At 48.4% G+C, this 12,422-nt stretch overlaps 1 protein-coding gene across 22 annotated transcripts in view; it reads left to right on the forward strand.

Annotated features, from left to right (window-relative positions):
- BRPF3 (bromodomain and PHD finger containing 3) overlaps positions 1–12,422 on the forward strand; it is a 40,612-nt gene that overhangs the window by 3,410 nt on the left and 24,780 nt on the right. For 18 of the 22 annotated variants that reach the window (XR_014809940.1, XR_014809942.1, XR_014809944.1 and 15 more), the window contains exons 2-5: positions 580–2,056; positions 6,986–7,142; positions 9,855–9,986; positions 12,033–12,161. Coding sequence is in view for 10 of the 22 variants with exons in the window: in XM_084967862.1 (XP_084823988.1) it covers positions 606–2,056; positions 6,986–7,142; positions 9,855–9,986; positions 12,033–12,161 (1,869 nt within the window). In the remaining 12 variants the exon portion in view is untranslated. Of the gene's footprint in view, positions 1–579; positions 2,057–3,370; positions 3,395–6,985; positions 7,143–9,854; positions 9,987–12,032; positions 12,162–12,422 lie in introns of those variants that run through there. The other 4 variants (XM_084967860.1, XM_084967864.1, XM_084967863.1 and 1 more) reach the window with 2 other exon arrangements.

Below are 12,422 nucleotides of genomic sequence, written 5' to 3' on the forward strand. Positions count from 1 at the left end.
CAACCTTATGTACATCATCAGAACATTAGGCCTCTCCCCACATGTTACACTGTTTACCTTTCTTTCCCTTCAGTCATAACTGCTTGAGGGCAGGAACCGTGCATATTTGATTTTCATTCAACTGACACTTAGTGAGTGCTTACTTAGCAGTCAGGCACCATTCTAGGTGCTGGAGATAAGAGTAGTGAACAAGACAGGCAAAAATCCCTTTCCTCACAGACCTTTCATTCTAGTGGAAGGAAGCAAATATACACAAAAAATAGGTAAATTATATAGCACAGTAAAAAAAAAAAAAAGGAGTGTTATAGTGAAAAATAAAACAGGATGAAAGGTTGGTGGTGGGAGAAAGGATTTTGCAGTTTTGGATAGAATGGTCAGAGAAGGTCTCCGTGAGAAGCAGTGTTTATGGAAAGACTTGAAGGAGGTGAAGGAGCAAACCATGTGGGTGCCTGAGGAGCAGGATGTTCAGACAGAGGGAACAGTGAGTTTGCTCAGTGGCCGCTTGATCAGATGGAAGGGTGAATGAGTGCACGTATGCCTGCTCATCCAGCTCACGGTCTCCTGGCCTTCTCTCCTTAGGCCTGTCTCGTTGGTTCTCAGGTGCCATGAGGAAGCTTCGCCGGAAATCGCGGCAGAATGCCGAGGGCCGGCGCTCCCCATCCCCCTATAGTCTGAAGTGCTCACCCACTCGGGAGACCCTGACATATGCCCAGGCCCAGCGGATTGTCGAGGTGGACATCGATGGACGTCTGCACCGTATTAGCATCTATGACCCACTCAAGATCATCACAGAGGATGAGTTGACCGCCCAGGATATCACTGAATGCAACAGTAACAAGGAAAACAGTGAGCAGCCTCAGTTCCCTGGTAAGTCCAAAAAACCCTCATCCAAGGGCAAGAAGAAGGAGTCCTGTTCCAAGTATGCATCTGGCACTTCTTTTCACCTCCCGCAACCCAGCTTCCGTGTGGTGGACTCAGGCAGTCAGCCAGAGGCTCCCCCCCTGCCTGCTGCTTACTATCGCTACATCGAGAAGCCGCCTGAAGACCTGGATGCAGAGGTTGAGTACGACATGGATGAGGAGGACCTGGCCTGGCTGGACATGGTGAACGAGAAGCGGCGGGTAGATGGGCACGGTTTGGTGTCAGCAGACACCTTTGAGCTGCTGGTGGACCGGCTTGAGAAGGAGTCGTACTTGGAGAGTCGTAGCAATGGAGCCCAGCAGTCGCTCATTGACGAAGATGCTTTCTGCTGCGTGTGCCTGGATGACGAATGCCACAACAGCAACGTCATTCTCTTCTGTGACATCTGCAACCTGGCTGTACACCAGGAGTGCTATGGTGTCCCCTACATCCCTGAGGGCCAGTGGTTGTGCCGCTGCTGCTTGCAGTCTCCTTCCCGGCCTGTGGATTGCGTCCTCTGTCCCAATAAGGGTGGCGCCTTCAAACAGACCAGCGATGGGCACTGGGCCCACGTTGTGTGTGCCATCTGGATCCCTGAAGTCTGCTTTGCTAACACCGTGTTCCTGGAGCCCATTGAGGGCATTGACAACATCCCCCCTGCCCGCTGGAAACTAACCTGCTATATCTGCAAGCAGAAGGGGCTGGGCGCAGCCATCCAGTGCCATAAAGTGAACTGCTACACGGCCTTCCATGTGACATGTGCACAGCGGGCTGGGCTCTTCATGAAGATTGAGCCTATGCGTGAGACCAGCCTCAATGGCACCATCTTCACAGTGCGCAAGACCGCCTACTGTGAGGCCCACTCGCCGCCAGGTGCTGCCACTGCTAGGAGGAAGGGTGACTCCCCTGGAAGCCTCAGTGAGGGTGGGGAGGAGGAAGGACTGAAGGAGGGCTGTGGGGAGGAGGAAGAGAAGGAAGAGGTGGAAGAGGAAGAGGAAGATGAAGGCCAAGGTGGGGTAGGCGGCTCCCTCAAGGGTGTGTCCAAGAAGAACAAGATGACTTCAAAGCAAAGGATCAAGAAGGAGCCAGAGGAAGTGGGCCGAGACACACCTTCTACTGTCCCCATGGTCACTGTCCCACAGATACCCTCTTACAGGTGAGCCTGCCCAGGAGGGCTCCCCAAGAACTCATGGTTTCTTCTTGGGCTGGTGTTGGCCCTGAGCCAGACCTCCTTCCCCAAGGTTGGTGGATATCTGTTCTCTTCTGTGCTCTCAGATTTAGACTTCTCCTTTGGACCCTGGGCTCACCTGGCATGGTTGGTAGTTTTGATTGTGCCCTTCAGAGCAGAGTGTCTCCTTTGGTTCAAGGCGAGACAGCCACTAAGTTGCTTAGAAACCCAGGTGGCAGGATGTCTAAGGCAGTATTTCTTCAACAGGGCACAAGTGGCATTTTGGACAGGATGGTAATTCATTGTTGGGATTGTCCCATGCATTTCTCGATGTTTAGCATCTGTGGTCTTTGTCTGTAAGTGCTATTTGTGTCCCCTTCCTCATTGCCTGGTCTTTGTGACAACCTCAGACCTCTCCGCATATGTTTCCAGTAACCCTCATGGGGATAGAAGTACTTCCAATTGAGAACCACCGTTTCTTGAGGGCTCAGTGTGGGCCTCTGCTGTCCTGGGAATTATGGAGACTGTATGTAAGGGGGTGGTCGGGTAGAAAAGATATGCTATTTCTCCTTCTGAGAAACATTTAGATTTAGAGAAAAGATCATTTAATTCAGCTGTGTAACTAAGCCACCTTGGCCTCCACTGAGTTTGCTGTACAGAAACCATTGTACCTGTTTTATTTTATTATCATTATTATTATTATTATTATTTTTGTTTTTTAGGGCTACACTTACGGCATATGGAGGTTCCCAGGCTAGGGGTCCAGTCGGAGCTACGGCTGTTGGCCTACACCACAGCCACAGCAACGCAGGATCCGAGCCGCGTCTGTGACCTTCATCGCAGTTCACGGCAACACCCGATCCTTAACCCACTGAGCGAGGTCAGGAATCGAACCTGCAACCCCATGGTTGCTAGTGGGATTCATTTCCACTGTGCCACTACAGGAATTCCCACTGTGCCTGTTGTAAACAATCAGAAAAATAGTTGGAGCTGTTGGAGGGATGGGAGCTTGGCAGAGAAGCAAGAAACAGGAAAGGTTTTCCAGTAGAGGCTCATCTGATTGGAGATGTTCATTAAAAAGTGTACAGTGTCATGTTCCCTTGTGGCGCAGCTGGTTAAGGATCTGGCATTGTCACTGCTGTGGCTTGGGTCACTGCTCTGGTGCAGGGTTCAATTCCTGAACTGGGAACCTCTGTATGCTGTGGGCACACCCAAAGGAAAAAGTATATTGTGATAGAGCAGGAAGGAATCTTGGAGATTATTCATCTAACATAGTCCTTGCACCTTCTCCCACACCCCCAGATGAAGAAACTGCGACCACAGGAGGTAAAGTTCTTCACTCCTTAATTCATTCACCGAGATGTTTATTGAGTACTTACTATATGCCAAGTCCTTTTCTCAGTGCTGGAAGGCACCAGGGGGAAAGCAACAGACCCTGGACCACAGGCTGGGGTTCATGATGCCTCTCGCTTCTATTCCTGCTGTCTGTCTCTCTTGATGTGAGGGATGGGGAGAAAGGAGTACTGGAGTGGGGAGTGAGGTGTGTGAAGGAAACAGGCAGTCGAACTAAGACACAAGAGCGGAGGAGATCCAGAGGGAGAGGCTCCAACTCAGTCAATGGGAAATGGGTCTTCTGGCCACAGAGCTGTTCAAGGCTCCCCTCTTCCCTTAGGGGAGTGGGTCCATGCTTAGTCCGCATCTGCAAGGTGGTTATGGCCTGGACCAGACTTTCTGGTTGTTAGGTCTGCTCTTAGAGGTGGTCTCTTGCAGGGGCGAGCACAGTGTGCTGGCTAAGAACCAGAGAGACCTGCACTGAATCTTTTTTCAATGACTTCTGTCACTAATTACCTGTGTGATATTTGGCAAGTTACTTAACGTCTTTTAGCCTTAATTTATTTATTTGTAAATGAATCTACCTCATAGGGATGTCAGGAAAAATAGATGAGATGATATAAGTAAAGCACTCAGCATAGTGCCTGGCAAATAGTAAGCGCTCAATAAATGGTGGCTGCTGCTGCTACTGCTATTGTGTTACTATTCTTTTCCCCACCTGCACAAATGCTCTTGGGGCCTTCGGTGGCCAAGAGTAGTGGGGGAGGGGGCTGCCTGCATCTGGGCAGGTGTGCTTGGCATGGGTGTTGGTGGGGGATCTGTCCTGTGGGGAAAGGCCTAGGCCTTGATTTTGTACGCTTGGCTTTGGGGCAGGAATGTCTGACCATGGAAAGGCACAAGGCCTTGGGTGAGCAATGTCCAGCCCAACATGCACATCCTTCTTAGGTTCTACTTTGTTGTTTAGCCACAGTTATCTTCCTTTCAGTGGAGTGAGAGGAAGAGTAGCAGAAGAAACACCACAGGAGCACTGAGGCCTTGCTTAACCAATTTGGGAACACAGCATGGTGTAGCAGAGAGATCATGGGTTCAAATCCTTCCCGGCTTCACCATCTTAACTGTATTAATGCCTTTGACAGTGCATTTAGCCTCTGTTCCTAAGCTGCCTTTTCCATCTTTTTTAACATGGGGATGATGTGATCCACTTTGCAGTTTGGGCATTAGGGTGGAGATTGTGGGGTCTCATTAATTCCATTCTCACCCCTTCCCATTCCCCACTTCCCAAACTCTGAACTTAAGACTTCTCCTTTGGAGTAGTTGAGCCAGCTAAGTTTTTTTGTTTGTTTTTGCCTTTTGTCTTTTTAGGGCCTCACCTGTAGCATATGCAAGTTTCCAGGCTAGGGGTCAAATCAGAGTTGTAGCTGCCAGGCTACACCACAGTCATGGCAACGCTGGATCTGAGCCTCATCTGCGACCTACACTGCAGTTCACGGCAATGCTGGATCCTTTAACCCACCAAGCAAAGCTGGGGATTAAACCCGAGTCCTCATGGATCCTAGTTAGGTTCCAAACTCCTTGAGCCATTATGGGAGCTCCAGCTAAATTTTTTAAATTTTTAATATTTAATTAATATTTTTAAATTTTTTTTGTCTTTTGTCTTTTTTAGGGTCGCACCCGTGGCATGTGGAGGTACCCAGGCTAGGGATCTAATCAGAGCCACAGCTGCCGGCCACAGCCAAAGCAACAGCAACGCCAGATCTGAGCCGCATCTGTGACCTACACCACAGCTCATGGCAATGCTAGATCGTTAACCCACTGAGTGAGGCCAGGGATCGAACCCGCAACCTCATGGTTCCTGGTCGGATTCATTTCCACTGCGCCACGATGGGAACTCCCTAAATTTTTTTAATGTTTATTTTTATGCAGGTTTTATTTTATTATTATTATATTTTTAATTTCTTTAGGGCCGTACTGTGGCACTTGGAAATTCCTGGGCTCGGGTCAAATTGGAGCTGCGTCTGTGACCTACACCACAGCTCATGGCAATGCTGGATCCTTAACCCACTGGGCAAGGCCAAGGATTGAACCTGCACCCTCATGGATACTAGTCTAGTTCTTAACCTGCTGAGCCACAATGGGAACTCCATTATACAGACTTTATTTTATTTTGTTTTTTAATTGATTTATTTATTTTTGCTTTTTAGGGCTGCACCTGAGACATATGGAGATTCCCAGGCTAGGGGCTGAATGAGAGCCAAAACTGTCGGCCTCTGTTACAGCCACAGCAATGCCAGATCTGAGCCACATCTGTGACTTACACCACAGCTCACAGCAACGCCAGATCCCCGACCCACTGAGCAAAGCCAGGGATCGTATGCACATCCTCATGGATACTAGTCGGATTCGTTTCCACTGTGCCACAGTGGGAATTCCCTTTACACAGATTTTAAAGGTTGCTTTCCATATCCAGTTATTACAAAATATTGGTTATATTTCTGGTGTTGAACATCATCTTTGAGCCTATCTTAACACCCAGTAGTTTGTTTCTCCCACTCCCTCATGCCTGCATTGCCTTCCCACCCCCACTGGTAACCACTAGTTTGCTTTCTATATCTGGGAGTATGCTTCTTTTATATTCAGTAGTTTGTTGTGTTTTTTAGATTCCACATATAAGTGATATCATACACTATTTATCTTTGTTTACCCAGCTAAATTTTCAGATTCTCCATCCTCTTACACCTTTAGATCCATTTTTTTAAGTTTGGTTCAAATTAGGCATTTTTAGACTACTGAGATTTTTGTTTGTTTGTTCTGCGTTTTTCTGCGATTTCTTGGGCAGCTCCCGCGGCATATGGAGGTTCCCAGGCTAGGGGTCGAATCGGAGCTGTAGCCAGCCACCGGCCTTCGCCAGAGCCACAGCAACTTGGGATCGGAGTCTCGTCTGCAACCTACACCACAGTTCACGGCAACGCCGGATCCTTAACCCACTGAGCAAGGCCAGGGATCGAACCCGCAACTTCATGGTTCCTAGTCGGATTCATTAACCACTGAGCCACGACGGGAGCTCCCAAGACTACTGAGATTTTTAATGAAAAGCCAGAGGTCAGACAACTCCAAGGGCTCAGAAAGCAGTAGCCTGCTGTGTTCCTACTAATTTTCTTTCCATCTTGGCTGTGGTCTCCTCCCTGGTCTGGTGGATGCTTAGGCACAGGGAGCAGGAAATAGTGACCACATTGGCCACAGTTTACTCAAGTTCCTGTTCTCTTTTGCTGCCTTTATCAAGAGTGGGGTTGTTGGAGCACAGGCCTGTTACTCAGGAGTCCATGACTGCAGGATCAGAGTTCCTGGGAGAGGATTCTTTCAGAGGATCAAGACTGCAAGGCAGGAGGTGGAAAATCAAGTGAAGTATCTCTTGCTGAATCTGAGCTGCTTGACTTGCTGTCCTTTTCAAGCCTTAGAGGCGAAGCATTTGGCCACTTTATTCTGTTCTCCTCTCTAAGGTTCAGAAATGAACCAGGGTCTGGATAGGAGGCTGTAATCTGGACTGCTCACTGACCTTGTCTTTTACTCCCTGTGCCTCTACTCAAGGTTGAACAAGATCTGTAGTGGTCTCTCCTTTCAGAGGAAAAACCAGTTCATGCAGCGGCTTCACAACTACTGGCTGTTGAAGCGGCAGGCACGGAACGGTGTCCCCCTCATCCGGCGCCTGCACTCCCACCTGCAGTCCCAAAGGAATGCTGAGCAGGTAGGTGAAGTGGTAATTCGAGGGTGGTGAAGGGAGACGGAGAGTATAGAAGGAGAGATGGGAGTTCCTGCCATGGTGTGGTGGGTTAAGAATCCAACTGTAGCAGCTTTGGTCACTGCGGAGATGTGGGTTTGACCCCCTGCCTGGCACAGTGGAATCAAGGATCTGGCATTGCAACAGCTGTGGTGTAGGTTGAGGATGTGGCTCGGATTCAGTCCCTGGCCTGGAACTTCCATATGCCATGGGTGCGGCCGCTAGGAAAAAAAAAAAGGAGAGATGGTTGGGGTGCCCCCCCCTGAGCTCTCTGTGGGGCCTTTGCCTGTAGCCATCACCCCTCTAGGTAGTTCATCTGAGCAGGATCCACCATCCTTCTGGGTGAGATAGGCTTGGCTTAAAGCAAATTCCAGGGGAGTGGAAAGCAAGCTCAACTTTCCATTTATGTGGGCAACCCTTTAGATAGGGCAGAAAGGAAGAAGTGGGCTAAATAAGAGAGGACCACATTGCATGAATTAGGAAGAGGCACAGTTTGCTCAAGACACTCTACCACTATCTGCCAAAAAAGTGTTTCAGAAATTGGGAGTTCCCATTGTGGCACAGTGGAAACGAATCTGACTAGGAACCATGAGGTTTTGGGTTTGATCCCTTGCCTCGCTTGGTAGGTTGAGGATCCAGCATTGCTGTGGCTGTGGCATAGGCCAGTAGCTATAGCTCCAATTTGACTCCTAGCCTGGGAACCTCCATATGCCGAGGGTGCGGCCCTAAAAAGACAACAGACAAAAACAAAACAAAATCCCACAAATTAACCACCTAAGTTGTAGTGCGCAGCCTGCCCAATTGTGACATTTTTTAGCCATTAGAAACTGGAGCTGCTGCACGTTTAGTGTTTGCCCAGATGGTGGAGGCCTCCTGAAAGCCCTTTTTTTTTAAAAGCATATTTAGTTCTCTCTCCCTCTTCACTTGTTCCATTATTTCTGCCTTTAAATATTCCCTCACCAATGCCCCAGAGATGAGGCAAACCTTTCCATGACTCTGGTGCCCTCTGTTGTGTCTAATTTCACTTTTGCTTTTGTAGGTGAAATCCTGAAGGGGGAGTGTGTATTTGCTCTCCTTGAAATGGTCTGCTTGCTCCCCTATAGCCTCTCCTGGAGCATCAGCAACCCTCTCCCAGCCTAGCAAGTCTTTCCTCCGATTCCCATCTTATAGACCGTTGGACTGCATTTGATACCACAATCACTTTGTCTTAGAGTTTCTCCGTGACACCATTTCTCGCCACCTCTACCGCACTGACTGTAGCATGTGCTGATCCTAATTCTTACTCCTTAATGGTAACACTTCCAGGGGCTCTGCTGCTGGCCTGTTGGCTTGAAGAGCTTGTCTACTCATAGTTGTCAATAACTGTGTAGCAGTAGCTCTAGGTTTCTTGTCCTGTCCCCTCTCTTTTCTGCCCTCAGTCCCTCTGGGGCAGAGGAACTATAGATGTCCATGTAGACATTGTTTTCTGTAACTCAAATATTAGAAACTGAATTCGTTATTGTTCTTCCTGTCCATAAACGTATTCTCTATAATTGTTATGGAACATTCTTCCTTCTGACCTCAGGCATTGCCCACCTTGGGGTTACTTTTGATTCTTCATTCCATAATGAGCTACAGTTCATCATCCTCCAACCTGTTTTAGGGGGATATATCAGTATCTGGCTCTTTATCTCCATTTCCCAGCTACCTTGCTCACCTATGTCCCCTTGATTTCAGCCGCAGCTTCCTGGGTTAGCCTCCAGCTTCTAATTCTTTCTTTGCTCTACACCTGGTGCTATTTTAACTGTCTTTTATCCTGTCATTTCATTTCCTTTTCTAGAACACATTCCCCTCTCCAGGAAGGCCATATCCAGGCTTCTTTGCCTGGCACTGGAGGTTTCTTGCTAGCTGGATCCTGGGTGTTCCTTGGCTTTTGTGGTTTTCCAGTCTCTGCTCTGGCCAGCCCATTTTTCTTAGCAAGCAAAGAATCACTAATTCTGCCTCCATACTCTGCTCTGTGGTCCCTCCGGTTCCAAAAGAGGCCTTTCTTACTGCTTTGTTCACCATGTCGATTACTACATGTGAAACCCTAGTAAGATTGCTTGCCCCAGGAATCCCTGACACAACCCCAGCCACTGAGATCTGCTCGATTTTATGTCCTCTCAGCATCTTATATTTAGTTTATCTGATCAGTTTTTGTTGTCTTTATGCTGCTGTGCCCTTTATATCAAACTCGGGGCCTCTTTCTTCCCTCAGCTACACTGTAACCTCTTCTAGGGCAGGAGTCATGTTTGTGCTGCTGGTGGTGGTGTTTAAAGTATGTTCAAGTCAGTCAGTACAAGTTTGTATTAAAAACTTCGCTTTGTGTTCTAGCCAGGCCGAAACTCTAGGGCGAAATTTTTTCCATCCTGAGGTGTCTGTTAGTTTCCTCCTGAAATTCTTTCTTGCCCTGAGGATGCACAGCTGCTCTTTGGTGTCCCTGGGGGTAGGGGGATCAGTCCCAGCTCTCACACCAGCAGTGAAGGAACATTGTTGTAAGGCTGAGGACACACAAGAGGAAGGCATGGATGTAGAGGGGGAGGAAGGGCTCTTGGGGAGCATGGGTCCAGGAAGTGAGGCCCCATGAGGCTTGGGCAGGGAGAGGACTTTAGGTAGGAAGGAGGCCCCCAGCTCCTCTTTCCTTTCCCATCCTTCCTGCAGCGAGAGCAGGACGAGAAGACAAGTGCGGTGAAGGAAGAGCTGAAATACTGGCAGAAGCTCCGGCATGACCTGGAGCGGGCACGGCTGCTAATTGAGCTGATTCGGAAACGAGAGAAGCTCAAACGGGAGCAGGTGAGGAGGTGCCCCCAGGGGTCTTGCTCAGGATCTTTTTCTCCCCTGTCATTGCAGCTTCAGGAGACCCAGGAGCCTTGTATCTGCTGTCAGCTTTCTCACCTTCCTGACCAGCACTGTGGGCTCTTGTCTACTCTGCTTTGGGTGTGGTGCTGCTGATGGCTTCAGACTTTGGGGGTTTACTTTCTCGTGGTCTCAAGCATAAGCTTAATATCGTAGGCTTGGGCCCGTCCCTGGAGCTTCTGACTCAGGAATTCTCAGGGGCAACCTGGCCTTAACTATTTTAAAAAGCTTCCCAGACCATTAAGGTGAGTATCACCTCTGACCAGGGAGCTTCTGAGGGTTCTCACTTGGCCGTTAAACACTTACAGTCTTGGAGTTCCCTGGTGGCTCGGGTTAAGGATCTGGTGTTGTCATTGCTGAGGGCTTGGGTTGCTGTTGTGGCACAGTTTCGATCCCTGGTTTCGGAATTTCCACATGTTTTTGGTAGCCAAAAAACAAAACCAAAAAATACTTAATAGTTTTGAGTCATTTAAATTTTCTAACCTCTGTTCGAGGAGATTCTAAGCCTCTGAGCATAGGGAATGCTGAGGTAGATAGTGTAGCATAGGAATTAGGAATATGAGCTGTGGCACCAGGCTGCTTGGGTTTAAATTCTGGCTTTGCCAGTTACTCCTTGTGTGACACTTAATAAGTTGCTTAGTCTCCTTATGCCTCAGTTTCTTTGATTATAAAATGGGAGTAATAGTAGAACCTACCTCATAAGGTGGTGAGGATTAGATGACTAGTACCTGGTACATAGATGTGGCAGCTGCTATCATCATCATCATTATTGATACTCTTGGCATCCCGGAAGTGTCTCCTGTGGCCCTTTGCACATGACAGAGCAAAAACTATTAACTGAATGAATGATGAGCCAAAACTGTTCTCCCTGGTCCAGGAATATCAGCTGTTACTCACTTGCTTCAGAGGCCTGGGTTAGAGATGTTCCTCTTTCTCTTTTTCCAAACTCCACTTCATTGTTTGGCTCCAGCACAAGCCCTTCTCTCATGGACTTATAGCCTGAGTTTCCACCTCTGAGCCTGGGCAGCCATACTTAGCATGAGTGGCATGGAGGACATCTCATGACCCCGTCCATGGAGTCAAACTGGGTCATCCCAGGCCTGGTCCTATGTCCAAGCTTTTCTTCGCATTCAGAGAAATATATAAGGGAAAGGATATGGGCAGGCCTGTTTTGATGTAGCCAAGAGGCAGGGGTCCTCATAGTCTAATCCATGGATTCCCAACCTTTTCACATTAGGGCACACATAGAAAATAACATTTGTACATCATAGTGCTGCAAATATGTCAGGCTACTTGCTGCCTAAGGAGCTAAGCCCAGAGGCTCTGGTCACCCTAGGCTGACCTTAGAGAGTGGTCAGTGGTCAATGGGATCAGTCTCTCAGAATACCACGTGGGAATTCTGGCCCAAGGCATATTTTATATCATCAGTGTGCCCCTTGAATTAAGTCCGACCTGGGTTTAAATCTTTTCTCTGTTCTTTCCTGGCCAGGTGACCTTAGGTTAGTAACTCCCCCTCATGGTCTTTTTCAGGCCTCAGATTCCATGTTTGTAAAATGGGAGTAATCCTTCAGGGTTATTGTGATGCCTAATTAAGGTAATGTAAGTAGAAAGACTGTGTGGTGTAGTGGTCAAAAGCACACGCTGTGAATCCCAGCTCTGTCCCTTATTAGCTGTGTGTCACTTGGTTACTCCCTATTTGTCTCAGTTTTCTCTTTGTAATAACATTACTTGGCGCTTAGTAAGGACTCTAAGAGTATTAGCAATTATTACTATAATTGGTGCTGGATATATAGGAAATGTTCACAAGTGGTAGCTGTTGCTATAATTTCTAGGCTGAGGGTTCAGTGATAGTTCCTCAAATATACTGATCAGCTTAATATCCTGTGTAAATTTATTGTTCATGATTGGTGAAAGTCAAGTTACCAAGAAAAGATTTGGTGCTTCTTTGGAGGGTGTCCTAATTTCTCCCCACGTCCCCCATAGGTCAAGCTCCAGCAGGCTGCCATGGAGCTAGAGCTGATGCCATTCAATGTTCTGCTGAGGACAACACTGGACTTGCTGCAAGAGAAGGATCCCGCACACATCTTTGCTGAACCTGTCAACCTGAGTGAGGCAAGTTCCCCTCTTACTTCCTGAGCAGTGAGCCCCACCTGAGATGGAAGTGGCGTGTGAGTAGGCCAGGAAGGGGTGGGTCACAGGGTGCACAAAATATGGGGGTGTCTGGCAAGGCTAGTAGACCTGCCCATGGTGAGGATTCAGCAGGCCAGGATGGGCCAGGGCCCTGGGCCTGTGAGTGAGACCCGTGTGGCCAAACCAGAAAACGGGGAGGCAAGAGTGCCGGTGAAGGGTGCGCCTGTTTGGCTAGTAAATGGT

Source organism: Sus scrofa, chromosome 7, assembly GCF_054392235.1.
Source record: "Sus scrofa isolate SSC_HxYL_T2T_F1_AM1 chromosome 7, Sscrofa_HxYL_maternal_Yorkshire_Landrace_v2.0, whole genome shotgun sequence".
In the NCBI taxonomy this organism is placed as follows: Eukaryota; Metazoa; Chordata; class Mammalia; order Artiodactyla; family Suidae; genus Sus; species Sus scrofa.